Here is a 16837-nt window from a genome sequence, read left to right on the forward strand (position 1 = left end):
CTAATTCAGATACTCAGCAAGTGCACCAGAATGTCTAAAATAAAAAACATTGGTAATAAGAAGTGCTAGAGAGGAAATGGATCAAAACAAATTCTTCTTCTCTTCTTTTGGGAATATGAATGTATGCAGTCCTTTTAGAAAATCGTTTAGGACTATGTAATAAAGGAGTTCTTTTTGGATATTATCTTCTTTACCAAAAGTCTTTTCCCTCAAGGAGTGCTCCCTTGTCCTGTTTCTTTATTTGGTACTGTCTGTTTCATGTTAGCCTTCTCAAGTCTTTTTGGAACCTGCTTTGTCTATTCTTAACTGAAGTATGAAGCACTGAACATTTGAATTAGGAGCTTACATGTTCATGAACTGGGCTCCCCCACTGCAAGCTTCAGTTGGAAGTGATCACCTGAAGTGTCAACCTTTAGGAAGGTAGCCACATGTTGTTCTTGGAGACAAAGTTTACAAAAACCTGCAAGTTAGATCCCTGTTTGTTGTTGTTCTGCATAGCATCTCCATCTTCTCTTTCTGGTTTTCTGCAGAGCTCTGTGTCTGAGTGTTAATTAAGTTTCTCTGGAGTTCTGTAAGGCAGATTTGCTATGGATCATATCCCCTTCTATGGACATCCTAAGCCGAGTATTTGATTGAGGGCCTGAGGTTTCCGAAAGTGAGTTTGTAGTGGACTTGGTAAGGCTGCTCGTCTTCCACTGTGTGCCAGACCTTGTATCGAACCTTTTATATGTATCATGTTGTGCACACATCTGCTCCTCGATGCAGCTCTGCTAGATGGTGTCCTCCCCATTATGTAATTGAGGCTTATTTGATGGGACTTTCAAATTCCTAGTTATTGTTACTCAGTATTGCAGCTTGGGTACCAGTTGGGATGTATGTACTTTTGGAGTTTTTAAAACAATCACGGTATAGTTCTTGAGTTTCTTCAAATCGGAGATGCGTTGTGAAAATGGGTGGCGACGGGTTGATGTTGACGAAAGGGGTAGATGAAGTACTATACGCCAAGGAACTAGGAAAGGATAAGGGGTTTTATTTCGATATGAAGGCACATTTCAGAATTGGGGATCTTGTAGAGCTAGATTAAGTGCTTCCAGGATCGGTCTGTGAGTCTTAACTTGGGGTAGAAAAGGTTTATCAAAATGCCCTGATGGAAGGGGGCTTTCTCCCAGCTGTCTTTGCTTTGTATTTCACTTGTAAGATGTGGCAGTGTTATTGAGCAGCTTAGTGAGAGAACGTGAAAAGCCACAGGACTACAGAAGATTGAAGAAGTGCCTTAGCTTCCTGAGCCCTTAGAGCAGTGAATGCTCCATATCACTTGTATGTAATGATCTCCTAATAGTAGGATCAAATGCAAGAGAAAAGTAGGAAGCTGTAAACATAAGAATTGGTACTTATTTGACTAAATAAATAAATACAAACCACTGTGGGTTTTGTGGAATTGATGCTATTCATGTTTGGGGTTTTTTTTGTCTTCCATGCAATTGACATGTGAATGAGGAAATTTTACTTTTCATTATTCCGAGACCATCTGTGCTTCCCATTGGCCTTTGTACCAGAAGTTTCTGTGTGTGGGGGGGAGTTTCTAGTGAGGGATGGCAATTATTTATACAGTTATCTTTATCACTGTCCTATTTATTAAGGCTTCTGTCAAAACTAGTATAAGTTAAAGTTAGAAATGAAAAAAAAAATAAGGGTACAGACATAAAATTGTGCATACAATATTATATACTCTCAAGACTGAAATCCTAAGGGGTGCCTGGGTGGCTCAATCAGTTAAGCATTGACTTTGGCTCAGGTCATGATCTCCCGGCTCGTGGGTTCGAGGCCCGCATCAGGCTCTGTGCTAACAGCTCAGAGCCTGGAGCCTGCTTCAGATTCTGTCTCCCTCTCTCTCTCTGTCCCTCCCCCACTGGCGTGCATTCTTTCTCTCTCTCTCTCTCTCTCTCTCTCTCTCTCTTTCTCAAAGTAAATAAACATTAAAAAAAACATTTAAAAAAAGACTGAAATAGTACAGGGTGGAACCCAAATTTGGCCGTCGCTGTTATGGCAGCCACCCCAAAACTGCAACTCTCTCTAAATAGTTGCTTTGGAGAAAGTATTACTTTTCTTGTTAGATAAATGAGAGCAGAATTTTTCCCAAGAATCTCTGTAAAAAATGCAATCACTATTTAACATGATGTACAACTCCCTGAATGCCGACATTACAGAGTTTTGTAGAAGGCATTTGTATTCATGGGTGACATCTAAGAGTTTGTCAAACTTTTTAATATACTGTACTCTGGTTTAAATGACATGTTGATGGACAGTTTAGGATAGCACCTGTTTACATAGATCGTGTTGTTCCTAATTTATAATTTGTGTTAATACATATGAAACTTCCTTGCTGAACAATGAGCTCTTGTAATTATACCCTTAAACTGTGCTAGAAATTCATAAGTACTCTAAGGCTTTATTTCATCTTAGTATTAAAAATATTTAACTTGAGGGACGCCTGGGTGGCTCAGTTGGTGGAGCGTCTGACCTGGGCTCAGGTTGTGATCTCACGATTCATGGGTTCGAGGGCCTCCCCCCAAACACACACACACACACGTCGGGCTCTGTGCTGACAGCTCAGAGCCTGGAGCCTGTTTCGGATTCTGTGTCTCCTTCTCTCTCTGCTCCTTCCCTGTGTGCGCGTGTATGAGCACTTGCTAGCTCTCTCTCAAAAATAAATAAGCTTAAAAAAAAATTTTTTTTTAAATATTTAACTTGACAAAGTAAAAATGTATTTTAAAATAATTCTAAGAGGTATAAATTCAAGCAAGTGAATAATATATGGTGACTTTTTTTTTCTTTCCAGTTTAATTTTGTTGGAAGAATCCTTGGACCTAGAGGACTTACTGCTAAACAACTTGAAGCAGAAACAGGATGCAAAATAATGGTCCGAGGCAAAGGCTCAATGAGGGATAAAAAGAAGGTAAGTCCAAGGGGGCAAGTCTTTATGTGATAATATACTTATATTTTTGCATTAAAGTACCCAGATCTTTCGTGCGTAAAGCACTGAAAATCATTTCATATCTTAAACCTTTGAACTTTTTAAAGGGGCTGTCACAATTTTTTCTTGTGGATTATCAGGAGTTTTCATTTAGCCAACTAAGATATCACTCAGGCCATCATGTTAACTTACTTTGGTATCTATAGTTGAAAAGCTGCCGCATTGGAAATTAGTCACACTGTGATGTTATATATATAAAGACACATCATTAAAAGTTAAAAAAAATCTAAAATGCTTCTTTTGATGAGATTTAAGTGAATGTTGAAGTGATTTCTCAGATCACTGGGAGAGCTGCTAAACAGAAAAAGAAAGCTATAAGTAACTATATGATACTCATTTTGGTTTTCACCAACATTTTGGGTTGATTGTAGGTTTATTTGACATTTTACTTTAAAGTATATTATTCCTGTTTTCTGTTTTTTGGGTTTTTTTCCTTTTCTCCTTCCACCTCTTGTTCTGCTAGTTTAATTAATGAATACCTAACTATCTACTTTAAATACTATTTTTAGGAAGGTTTTCTTTGCCTAGTTTTCTGTTATCCAATGAAACTATTAGTCTGGGTACTTTTGAATGTCTGTTTAAAAAAATGTTTTACTGATTTTTTAAAAAAATAACATTTTTAAAACATTCCACATATAAGCGAAATCACATGGTATTTGTCTTTGACTTTTTTCACTTAGTAAATATCTTCTAGGTCCATTCATCTGTGAAACTAATGTAAGACTATATGAGAATTATATTCAGTTTAAAAGGAAGAAAACCCTGATCCGATTGCCAAATACTAAATGTACTGTTGTGGAGGGTATTATTTTTTAAGTATGTTGCCTTGAAAGGACTCTCAAGTGATAGGCCTGTAGTCAGATTATGTTGGAGTATGTGCATTGAACCACTTTGTGAAGCTTAAGGAACAAACACCAGATTTACGAGATATTCTGACTTCATTCTGATGTGTTGCTTTTCTGACCTGCCACCTCGTTTCATTTACTCTCCCACTACCTGAATGCGTGGGAATCCTTGACTCTCCTTGGAGACAAATAATTACTTCATAGTTAAGTTGGGCGTGGGTGAAGTCCTCAATAATACTGATTATCTTTAAATTTTATTATATGTAACTGTTCTTGTCAGCTGAGTTTACAGATACTTTGAGGCAATTGTGTGAATTCTCCTTCAGAATATTTAAATGTTGTATTTAAAATAGTTTTCTGTGTTACAATCTTCAACAACACTTCAGCATATTTTTAGTTAGCTGAGTTGCAATCTTATATTGCCATGCAGTTTGGTTTTCCGTGTTTGCACTTATCGTTGTATTGGCTTTGGCATTATTAAGCAATGCTAATTTAAGACCCATGGAACAATAAAACGAAATCGACAGTTGATAGACAAATAAATCTTTACCAAAAGATTAGTGTACCTATCAGTTAAACAAGTTATTCTATGAATATGTGAAAAAATGTGTTTTCCCCTGTCCTGCCTCTGTTAATTTCCTACTAAGGGCCCTCCCCTTCTCCACGCATACACACGGAGACACCAAGGGTTCGAGCTTGGAAATTGTGTAATGAGACATCATGAATTCTATTTTTGATTCAGGTTGAAATTTTAGGACATATTCTGCTATTTTTGGCAGGAGAACAAAATGGTTAAGAGACTGAGCTTTGTGACCAGATTGCTTAGGTTCGAATCTTGGTTCTATCCGTTAGTAGCTTTGTGACCTTGGACAAATTACTTAATCTCCTCATGCTGTATAAAAATGGGAGTAGTAATAAGGTGATTGTGAGGATTAAATTAGTTGTAAAGCACTTAGAACAGTGTTTTGGATCATAGTAAGTGATCGATTAATGTTAATGATTGTTCTTAATAAATGTTATCTTAACACCATTACAGTATTGCCCCTTATTCATAGCTGGTACATCCTGAGACCCCCTTTGGAGCCTGAAAACGCAGATGGTACTGAACCCTATATATATTCTGCCTTTTCCTGTACATACATACTGATGCTATGTTTAATTTATAAATTAGACACAGAAGGGTATTAACAATAACTAATAATAGAACAATTATAACAAGATATTATAATAAAAGTCTTGTGAATGTGGTCTCTCTCCCTCTCTCTTATAGTATCTTATTATACTGTGCTCACCATTTTGCTGTTGTGATATGATAAAATGCCTACGTGATGAGATGAAGTGAGGTGAATGATGTAGAGATTGTGACGTTAGGCTACTATAGATCTTCTGATGATGAGATAAAAGGAGGATCATCTGCTTCCTGACTTCGGTTGCCCCGTGGATAGCTGAAGGGGCCGAAAGCAAAGCTGCAGATAAGGGGAGACGGCTGTAGTTGGATAGTGCATTTTTAAGCTTAAACTCTTATGTTGCATCAAGGTGGAAGGAATGCCACATTTTTTTAAGCTTTGGAAATGACAGATACTTCTTTGTAGTTTTGTAACCTTTCAGTATCGGCTTTTCTGTTCTTTTTCCTCTGGTGGTTGGTGCATCCATATTCTGCATCGTCCACATTCTTAACCACAAGTAGAAGCAGTTTCCATATTTTATTTATTTTTAATCTGTACTGTTGGCTACCAAAATAAAAAAAAAAAGCTTATAGATTACACATAATGAATGCAAGGATAACAATAATAAAGGCACCAAAAAAATTTGGCTCCAGGTTATTATTTTAGTTTTATTAAAATGGTGCAGATGAACATACTTGAAATTAGTTTGAATGACTATCATATATTTGATACTGGTATGTGAAGCCTGTGGAGAACTTATGCACGGATTTATAATACCAGGAGTATCTTCTATAATTTTAATGTAAATCTACATATAATTAATTGTTAACCAAATCATTTTGGTTTATACAGTAGTTACTGTATTCCTTTAGCTCTTAAAAATGTTAATAAAAGTAAAGTCAAAATGGAAAGTGCTGTCATTTATTGCTTGGCTATTATTTTGAGAAAATCTGACAAACAGATGGAGAGAAAAAGTAGTATTGATGTAATACCACTTTGTACTAGGCTGATTGAGGTGTATTTCAGGTGTTTCAAAGGGAAAGCCATTTGGCTTTAAGCTTTTCTGCAGAGTTACCAATTTATATAAAAGCTGAGAAAGCTAGAAAGTTTTAATTTACTGGTTGCCTAAAATATGATGGAAATGCTGTTTGCTGATCTACATCCTTCACTTGACTGGTAAACTCAGTGAAGGCAAAACATGTCTTTTATGGAATACGTCCCTGGTGTTTGATGAGCACCTTGGTACAGAGTAGGACCTGGAAAAAAAAAATCTGAGAAAGGAATGAATGTTTAGTTTAGGTAATAAATGAAAGGCAGAGATGTCCCCCCACCCCCACCCCCGACCCCACCACGTCCCCGTAAAAGAATTTGTGAATAGAGAAAATTGTAAACCCTATGTGCTTTTAAGTTTTGGGGCAAGATCAGCAGTACCGTATCATCTAAGCTGCCGGTTTTAAGCAAGGGAGTGAATATGCCACTTTAATTTTTATTCTCTTGGATTGGTGTTATTGACAGGAATTCAAGTTATTGACAGGAATAACAGCATTGAGTTTTGCGTGTAAATACCCAGTGGAATGGTCCTGGGTAAACCCCATGGGACCTAAGAGCAGGCATTGTGGTGAGACTTCATGAGAGACCGTGACCAAAGCTTGGAAAGCTTGTCTGTTTCAGCCAGCATAGGGCAGTGCTTGTCTGTGGCAAGCCAGCTGTACCTCTGTCTCTGATTGAATGTATGGTGTCAGCAAGTGGAAACCACTAGTTTTATGGAAGTTCTTGGGATTTACACAATATCAGGCATTATTCTCGGTATTTTACATGCATTTGTTTTAATTAATCTGAGGTTTCCCCCCCCATAACTTCTACTTGTAAGTTTATTATTTTTTCTATCATTTTAATTTGTTTTACATTGTTGTGTTAGTTTGGGGTATATAGCATAGTGGTTCAGCAGTACTGTAACATCACCAGGTGCTCATTACAGCAAATGCACTCCATAACCCTGATCCCCTGTTTAACCCAGTCCCCCACACCTCTCAGCTCTCTGGTAACGATCAATTTGTTTTCTGTAGTTAAGAGTCAGGTTCTTGGTTGCTCTCTCTCTTTTTCTCTTTGCTTGTTTGTTTTGTTTCTTAAATTCCATGTATGAGTGAAATTCTATGGTATTTTTCTTTCTCTGACTGATTTTTTTTGCTTCCCATTATTGTCTTTAGCTCCATCCATGTCATTGCAAATGGCAAATTTTCATTCTTTTTTATGTCTGAATGATATTCCGTTATGCGTACATATGTACACACACATTATGTAAAGTATATATTATGTGTGTGTATTGACACCATATCTTATTTTATCCATTCACCAATCAGTGGACACTTGGGTTGCTTCCATAATTTGGCTGTTGTAAATGATGCTACTGTAAACATAGGGGTGAATGTATCCCTCTGAAATAGTGTTTTTGTGTTCTTTGGGTTAGTACTCAGTAGTGGGATTGCTGGACCATAGGGTAGTTCTATTTTTAAGTTTTTGAGGGACCCCTGTACTGTTTCCACAACGGCTGCAGCAGTTTGCATTCCCAGCATCAGTGCAAGATGGTTCTTTTTTGTCACATCCTTGCCAACACCCATTGTTTCCTGTGTTGTTGATTTTAGCCATTCTCACAGGTATGAGGTGATCTGAGTTTTATTGTTCCTATTTTGTAGATGAGGAAATTGAGGCTCAGGGAGGTTGAATAATTTACCAAAGGTCACATGCCAAAAAGTGGCAGTCCAGACTCAACCCACAGCCTGTATTCTATCCTGTGGTGTACTTCTTCCTAGTTAGGAGCCATTACTGAGGGCAATAGCAGCTTCAGAAATAGTAGAATTCAAATATTGAGTACTTCTACGTGTTGACTGTGAAGTTAATATGAATATATTTTGTGAAACTTCTAATCTTTTTGGTTTTTTCCTCAGGGATAATCTATTTTGAAATTTTGTTTGTATGTATCATTCCCCTGATTTTCAGAAACTCTTTAGGAAGGATTTAATCCCATTTTCTGGCAGAAAACTATATAGTTGAGCATGTTAGAAGTTTTAAAGAAGTAATTTTTGGAAAAGAAAGTGACTTTTGGTAGTTTTCCCATTGATGTTGCAGAGGAGCCATGTGGAGAGCCCTGGGAAAAAATGTTTTTATGTCAGAGGCAATGGGTTCACCTTCAAACAACAGAGGTGGCAGGCAGCTGGTTTCCAGTGTAGCAGATGAAAACATGTAAGTCATTAAAAAAGAAGAGTGTTTTGTGCATAATTAGGTACTTGATATATTATTGTGGAGTGATCGTTATTAAAGTGGTAAATGAAGTTCACCTTTGGGAGTCTTTGTGAGTGGTCATTGTAGGTGACACTCTGGAAATTTGTCTCGTCAACATCCATTAGCTGGGCACTGGGAGCTTCCCTGTCATAAACAGGTGGGCACTGGGTAGCCATGCTTGTGATTCTGTTTCCCACTCCCACCCCTTAGCCAGAAATGTTGATGAGTGAAATGTCTACAGTTGATCAAAGCCAGGTTAGTTGAATATTGTCTATTCTGGGAATTTCCATTGAGATTCTCGTTAGAGCTCTTTGCTTGAAATGAAAGGATGTGCCCTTAAGGGATCAGATGGCCGTTCTCGGGCTGCTAGTAACTGTGACCAGGTGGCATCAACCGCTTTTGCAGTCTGTGCGGTGTCCTCCTCAGATCCTGCAGAACTCCAGAAGATAGTTTAACTCTTCTCACAGGATTAGAGGCCGAAAGAGGTGAAGTAACCTCTGCAGTCCCCCCTTTGTAACCGATGACTGCGGTAATTATGAACGCGTATCGCACTGGACATTCACATTGAACTACGCAAATCATTCTCCTCAGAGTATAGGTTTTGAATTTAAAATCTGATCAATCTGCAGTAAATTTTCACTTTTTTAATTTTGTTTTTAACTTTTATTTACCAAATATATTTGACCATAGTCTTGTTTTTAAGAGATGTTCCTATAACTGCTTGGGGCTCTGCAGTGTTTTATGGAACATGATTTATGGAATGTTGTTAGGCGTATTGTATAGTTGTAAATGTAAGTAGAATTTCATAACATTTTTACATTCTTTTCATATACATTATAAATTTTTCTGTTGTCTCTACTTCATTTCTTATGGTTAACATATATTTTAATTACTTAGTTAATATATGATATTTTTGGAAAGGTTTAAAGGTACAGATAGTCTTGAAAAAAAAATTAAAGGCACCTGGTTCTGTCCATCTGGAGACCACCCTGTGGACAGTGTGGGCACATCTTGTAGATCATTCTTCATGCAGTTACATACACGTTCACATGTGTTCTAGAACATGAATCATATTAGACGTGATGCTTCATAATTAGCATTTTCTTCAGCAACTCCACCCCGTCCTGTCATTTCACTAAGTAATTGAGCTTTATAATGTCTAAGACTTTGTGCTGGGCGATAGGAAGGCACGTTTATAAAGGACGTTTCAAGGCAGTATGGATAACAGTATGCAAAGATGCATTTTCTTGATTGGGGGGTGCTTTGACTTTTATTCTTAGGAAAGATGTCACTACTGTCCCAACACTTGCAAAGAGATCAAATTAATACAGTTTTTTGGTTCCCATACTAACGTGGCTGTGATGGACAGTGACATAACATCAAGTACAAGCATGGTTCCTGACAACCTGTATTAATGATCTTGTTGAATACTTGGCTTTCTGACAACCTTTAGCATAGGTATAGTTGTTTTTTTAACTTTTCATCATGGCTCCTTTTAAGTAGTAATTATCCGTCACCCAGTGCCAGCATTGCCCACCTCCTTCCAGTGCCCTCACTCCTCCATGGCTCTTCTTCCCCCTTCTGCGTGCCATATAATTTCGGGAGCATAGTCCAGATGTAATTTCGTCTGTAAATATTTTATTACGTTTTCCTAAAATAGCAGGGCTCTTAATGTTGTGGTGTTTATGCTTTTCTTTATCACTAGAAATTTTCTTTATGTTTTCAAATATTTATCAGTGTTCATAGTACCCCCTTGTGTCATAAATGTCTTTTTAAGAAAATTGGGTGGCATCCAAGTGAGGGGCGTATACATTGTCGTTAATTGATAGATTGCTTAAGACATTCTGTCCCTCAGCCCCATTTTGCCTTCTTGAAGTTTGTTTGTCGAGGGACTGACTTATTCTAAATAATTCCTATGGATTTTGCTGATTGCATGGTGGTGTTTAACACTGCTCTCTGTCCTCTGTATTTTTTGGTAAATTGGTAGCGAGAAAGGTTTAATCAGATTCAGATCTTTTGCTTTCCTCCCTCATTTCCTTTCTTCTTTTTGAAAGAGTATTTCACAAGTAGTGTGGTGATATGGTGGGTTTTTTAGTCCCTTTACTTCAGTAGGAGTTGCAAAATAGTTGTATCTTATTTCATTAATATTAGCTAGATTGACTTTTATAGGAAAGGCTAGATAAATGCTCTCACTAGTTTTAAAATAGCTGGTTCCTAGGAATCCTTTAAAGGTACAGAATGAGGGTTTTTTGTTTGTTTGTTTCCTTTTTGAATATCATTATGAATGCATAAGCTGTTTTGATGTGTTTCAGTTCGTTGCAGTTAGTGTTTTTTAATGAGCATGTTGTTTGGCCATTGGGGCCTCCTCAAGTTCACTTCCAAGCCCTTCTGACACTGCCCAGTGGCTGGGGCAAGTAACTTTGCTTTCTCATGTGATAATGATAGTCCAGTGTCATCTTGGAAAATTCCTCCCCAGAGTTGGAACCAGCCATTTCTTTAATTACTTCTAGTGAAAAATGGTGGGTAGAGACGGCGTTCTGGACTTCAGTGATACTCTATTTGTAGACCTTTTCAGAACAGAGCTAGGAGGTGCATACATACATACACACATATTCGAGAGTATAGATGTATACAAGGTCATTCTCATCTAAAGTGAAGGCTACAGTATTTTAATTAATTCATGTTATATGTTTATTTTCTTTCCACTGAAAATCCTGGTTCCTAAAGACACATTCATTTGCTTTATTCTAAAGTATATGCTAGTCTCAGAATAACTATGCAGTCAAGACTATCAATAATATAGTCAGTGAAAACAATTTTTCCCCATGCCATATTATTTTTAGAGTATAATCCACTAGAGATTAAAATTACTATCACTTAAAACCTAAGTTTTCCATTGTATAATATTTATGTCATTATAGGGGTCCACATTTAAACTCATTTGGACTTGGCTTTCTTGTTTTAATAATTGCATAAGTTATTTTTCTGTTACTTGTAAAATACTGACTTGGCTCCAAAGTCAAATCTACAAGTAGGGACTTTTCAGAGAAATCTGGCTGTTATCCCTGTTGCCTTTATGTATTCTTGCTCCTTGCTATTCAGATAAATTTTTTATATTAGTTTTCAGTTTATCTTCACATTTCTTTTTAAACGTGAACAGCTATATAGTATGACAAATGTGTATGCCTATATGTGTAATGTCTCACTCTCTTCAGAGGTAGTTATATATACTGCACTCTAATACACCTTTATTTTTTTATTTAATACTGTATTGTTGAGATCACTTGGTGGGAGTATATAGAAAGAGTCCTTTTAATAACTTTATCATATTCCATTGTTCGGATATACCATAAATTATTCTAACATTCCCCTATTAATGGACATTCAGGTTGCTTCTAGGCTTTTGCTGTTACACTTAGGGAGAGTGCTGCATCGAATAGTTTTTATATACATCTTTACATGTCCTTGCTAGTTTATCTTCAGGATAGAGTTCTAGAAGTGTAATATGTAATTTTGTTAGCTAGTGCTGAATTCCTCTGTCTCTAGGGGTGGTTCTCATTTTGCATTACCATCAACGGTATTTGAGAGTACCAGTTTCCCAGCAGATTCACCAACAGAGTGTTAAACTTTTATATTTCATGCAGGAGATTGAACATCTGTTAAAGGGAGTTTTAAAGAAAGTATTCTAGGGGCGCCTAGGTGGCTCGGCCGGTTGAGCATCCTACTCTTGATTTCAGCTCAGGGTCATGGGATCGGGCTCTATGCTGAGTGTGGAGCCTACTTGATATTCTTTCTTTCTTTCTCTTTCTCCTCCTCATCTCTTTCTCTGACACTCCCTCTGCCTCTCTCCCCCACTCACGCTCTCTCTCTCTCTCAAATAAAAAATAAACTGTTTCCCTAAGTGTGTGTGTGTGTGTGTGTGTGTGTGTGTGTGTGTGTGTGTATAAAAGGTCATTGCTGTTACGAGTTTCCAGATTAGTCATTTCTTTGCAATACATTTTTTATGTTCCCTTCCAACCCACTTATAAATAGTTATTAAGCATAGTTGAAAAAGAATAACTGGTGTTTAGGTACATTATAATTTTAACAGACTTGTTTGTGCCTAAGAAATTAATCACTATTTAAAATGTTTTCAAGAGAAGGGCTGTGATTTTCTATTAGTTTACATAGCCTTTTCTAGCTGTGCTTCTTCTTCTGAACCACAGAACATAGAAGTTCTTCAGTTTCACCTAGAGTGATTCATAATGAGTACCATAGATGTGTAGGAGAGAAGTCGGTTACATGTAATTTATGTCTTGGACCAGGCATTACAGACTTGATTCTCTTGTCGAATCCTTAGTTGGGAAAGTCTGTTCCCTTAGAGGAGTGGGTTTTTCTACTTTATATCCATCCCTGCCTTACTCCCTCTTCCCCAGCCCCCCTTCTTACTGGTACCTTTGACTTGATGTATTAGAAAGTAGGAACTTATACAGATTCTCCCTTAATCTTCTAAATCTTACAAATTGCATTCTTATAAAGTTTCATGAATCTGGTTTGAATAATAGCATTTAGCTATGAAAACAAATCAGTTGCTTTAGAAGAATGATTATGAAAATTAGAGTATTATGTAATCTGGTTTAGAAGGAACTTTATTAAAGCTATGAACTTCAACCACCCTTGTGGTAATTAATTTTGTGATACTTTATTCCTGTATTGCAAATGGTTGTTACTCAGTTTTTTTTAATCTTTTTTTTTTTTTTTTTTTTTTTTTAGTTTTTATTTATTTTGGGTGAGAGAGAGAGAGAGAGCATGAGTGGGGTAGGGGCAGAGAAGGAGAGAGAGAGAGCAGAGCACAGAGCCCGTTGTGGGGCTGGATCGTAGAAACTGTGAGATTGTGATCTGAGCCGAAATCAGGAGTTGGACGCTTAACTGACTGAGCTACCCAGGTGACCTGTAACTCAATTTTTGTTACCTCCTTCCATAGTTAATTTAATACCTTCTCAAGCAGCAGATATTTTTCAGTGCTTACGATTTTTGTCCTCAAGGAGCTTTCATCTGTGTGAGACTGATACATTGACGGTGAATTAATACACAGTGTGGTAAATGCTCCAGTCAGTAGATGTTACACATTGTGCGCTGGGGGGTCAAGGGAAGTATACAGTGTGTTCTTTTGCAGGTTGAAGGTTTTAGGAAAAGCTAGAGAGGATTGGACTGTAGCAGGAACTTACAAGGCAGTTGAGAGGAAAATTCAGTTGCCTTGAATTTACAAGGCGGCAGGATCAGCCTGGGTATGTTGTCACGTTCTACTTGGCCCAATGCAGTGGAAGTTAGGAGGTGTGGCGGGAGAGGCAGTGTAGATATTGGAGATAAGGCTGAGAGCTGAGGATAGAGGGACTTGAATACTAATTTTTTTTTAAGTTTTGAAAGCGGCACATTGGCGCTCATGTTTTTAAGGTAAGAAGTTAATTATATGTTTCTTGTTCTAAAAGAGATAACTGGACAGTAGTACAAGGGCTAGGTGGAAGGGAGAAGAGATGTAAGGTCAAAACAAAAGGACCAAGTCTGTTAGAAAGTGCCTCCTTGTGTTGAGATAAAATTGGCATCTTTGAAACGTAGATCCTCGGATCTTAATTAAACAAGTATGATCTCTAAACCGTAGAGCCTTTGCCGTAATGAGGTGGTAATACTTCTGTCTTAAACGTGTCCTACTCTAGCTATAACCTTTTAACTTTAGCCTTTTTTATTTTTTTTCTTTTAATGTTACGGTATTTGGCCTTGAATTCAACCTCAAAGTGATTGATAGGTTTCTTTTTAAAGAGTAAAGAAGGCTTGCTTTCTGGAAGAGTTAAACTACTGTTTTTCAAATAATCTGCCATAAAAGACCATTACAAAAAAATTCAAATCCATCATAGACCAATCCTTTTGTAAACTATAATGAAATTATCAGATAAATAGAATTTGAAAAAGACATATTCAGTCCTGTTTAAAACTTTTTATATCAACAGATAAAAATTATCCAGTTGGAATGCTGTAAAAGTTTGTAAACACACTTGGTTTCTATACGTGCTGGCTATACTTCCTGCAGGACCGGTTTAAATACCTAAGCTTGTGACATAATCTGCTGGTTTTTCAGAACTGTAAACCAGCTCCATGGTGTTTTCTCCCTCTCTGCTTTGTTCTTCTCATTCTCTTGGTTTTGCTGTGTGTGCTTTTAAAATAAAATTCATCTTAGAATATTGACTTTCCACTTTGCTGGTTACATGTTTATTATGGACTCAAGTGGCTTAGTGTTACTTTAAGATAGAAAAGTATAAAACAGTGCAATAAAAATCATATGCTTCTTTTGGATTGGGTAGTATCTCAAGACATTTACGGAATAGAGATGCTGCTTTGCCACATTAATTGTGTAAGAAAGATTGGGAGGACTTAAAATTTAAGGTACAGTTTTATTAAAATTGGTGAGACACTCTGTGAGGAGTAAAAAGATGGGTCCAGTGAGAATAAACCTTTGTTTTCTTTAGTAAAGTAACACATTGTGTAACCTGTAAAACTTAAGCTAATTACTCGCCATAGATCTAATACCAAGATGAGTTAATTGTCCACATCTAATGAGATGAGATATGAGTTTCAGTGAGAAGGGAGAGTCCGTTTTATCACTAGATGCCGTTAATGAGCCTTTTAAAATTAAGTCTTGATTGGATTGCAGTCAATTTAGTTAAGGAATATTTGAGCACCTTGTAGTTGTGTTGTATAGAACAGATATTTTCTTTTCAGAGGATTCAGTCCCTGTTGACAGAATTAGTAGTGGAACGTTGCTTACGTGTATATCATTTATGCTGCATCGGTTGATACTCTTTTTCAGAAATCCTTTAACAAGAAACTTTGATTGGAAAATTTGTTCTGTCATATTGACAACAAATTATTGGGCAGTTTCATAAGCCTAGTGAGCCATCCTGTTCTGTCCTACTAGTTTTATTTTTCCATTTACTCCAGTTATGAGAGAGAATGATTTAAAGAAATTGTTACTCTTTTGATTTTAAAACATGTTAACCTTTTATATCTAATTGTTAACTCTTTTGCTTTGAAAGACAGGTATAATTGTTAACTTTATTTATTTATTTATTTATTTATTTATTTATTTATTGTCACAAATCATCATACCAGGATGATATCACAGCCTGTGGGTCCAAAAAATTGAAACTGTGAATCTCAGATTATAGAAATAATTTTTTATTTTGTGAATTATTTGTTACTTAGAAGAGGGTAAATAGAAATTGTAGCAGTTAGACATGTTCTGTAAAGGTCTAAAAGGTTGGGGGGTTTTTTACTTTATTTTTTTTTTTTGAGAGAGAGAGAATATGAGCAGGGAAGGGGTAGAGAGAGAGAGAGAGAGAGAGAGAGAGGGAGAGAGAGAGAGGGAGAGAGAGGGAGAGAGAGAGAGGGAGAGAGAGAGGGAGAGAGGGAGAGAGGGAGAGGGAGAGAGGGAGAGGGAGAGAGAGAGAGGGAGAGAGAGAGAGAAAATCCCAGGCTCCACCCTGTTAGTGTGGAGTCCGATGTGGGGCTTGAACTCACAAACTGTAATATCATGGCCTGAGCCGAAACCAAGAGTCGAGTACGTAACTGAGCCACAGAGGTGCCCTGAGGCCTATGGGTAAGTTTTGTGTAATTTCATCTTTGTAACTAATAAGATTAATTTCTGACTGATTAACTTGTGTTCATTTAAATTATGAAATTATGTCTTGGGCATTTTTGATTGCTTTTTTAAAAAGATGTTTGTTTATTTTTGAGAGACAGAGATCGAATGTGAGTGGGCGAGGGCCAGAGAGAGGGAGGCACATAATCCAAAGCAGGCTCCAGGCCCTGAGCTCTCAGCACCAAGCCCGAAGCAGGGCTCAAACCCACGAGTGATGAGAGCATGACGTGTGTTTTCACTCATATGTGGAACTTGAGAAACTTAACAGAAGACCATGGGGGAAGGGAATGGGAAAAAATAGTTTCAAACGAGAGAGGGAGGCAAACCCATAAGAGACTCTTAAATAAGAGAACAAACTTGGGTTGATGGTGGGTGAGGGAGAGGGGGAAATGGGTGATGGACATTGACGGGGGGCACTTGTCGGGATGAGCACTGGGTGTTGTATGTAAGTGATGAATCATGGGAATGTACCCCAAAACCAAGAGCACACTGTACACACTGTATGTTAGCTAACTTGACAATAAAATATATTAAAAATAAATAAATACATAATGAAAAAAATTAGTTAAAATATGCATTTAAAATTTTTGGTAAATGGCAGTTTGCAACAGTGTTTTCACTGACAAATTGTTCATTTCCTTTGGCCATTTCTCTTCTCTTGTTTTTATTCATTGTGTTGTTTTTATTTTTAAAAATTTTTTTTTTCTCAACGTTTATTTATTTTTGGGACAGAGAGAGACAGAGCATGAACGGGGGAGGGGCAGAGAGAGAGGGAGACACAGAATCGGAAACAGGCTCCAGGCTCTGAGCCATCAGCCCAGAGCCTGACGCGGGGCTCGAA

At 37.2% G+C, this 16837-nt stretch overlaps 1 protein-coding gene across 8 annotated transcripts in view; it reads left to right on the forward strand.

The window, feature by feature from the left end:
* The window catches only part of QKI (QKI, KH domain containing RNA binding), a 152325-nt gene that overhangs the window by 57646 nt on the left and 77842 nt on the right, over positions 1 to 16837 (forward strand). For all 8 annotated transcript variants that reach the window (XM_047093131.1, XM_047093134.1, XM_047093135.1 and 5 more), the window contains exon 3: positions 2840 to 2956. In XM_047093131.1, coding sequence (XP_046949087.1) covers positions 2840 to 2956 — 117 coding nt within the window. The remainder of the gene's footprint in view (positions 1 to 2839; positions 2957 to 16837) is intronic.

The sequence above is a fragment of the Lynx rufus genome, unplaced genomic scaffold, assembly GCF_022079265.1.
Source record: "Lynx rufus isolate CCGP_SWC_20201006 ecotype Redwood Valley unplaced genomic scaffold, mLynRuf1.p SCAF_32, whole genome shotgun sequence".
NCBI lineage: Eukaryota > Metazoa > Chordata > Mammalia > Carnivora > Felidae > Lynx > Lynx rufus.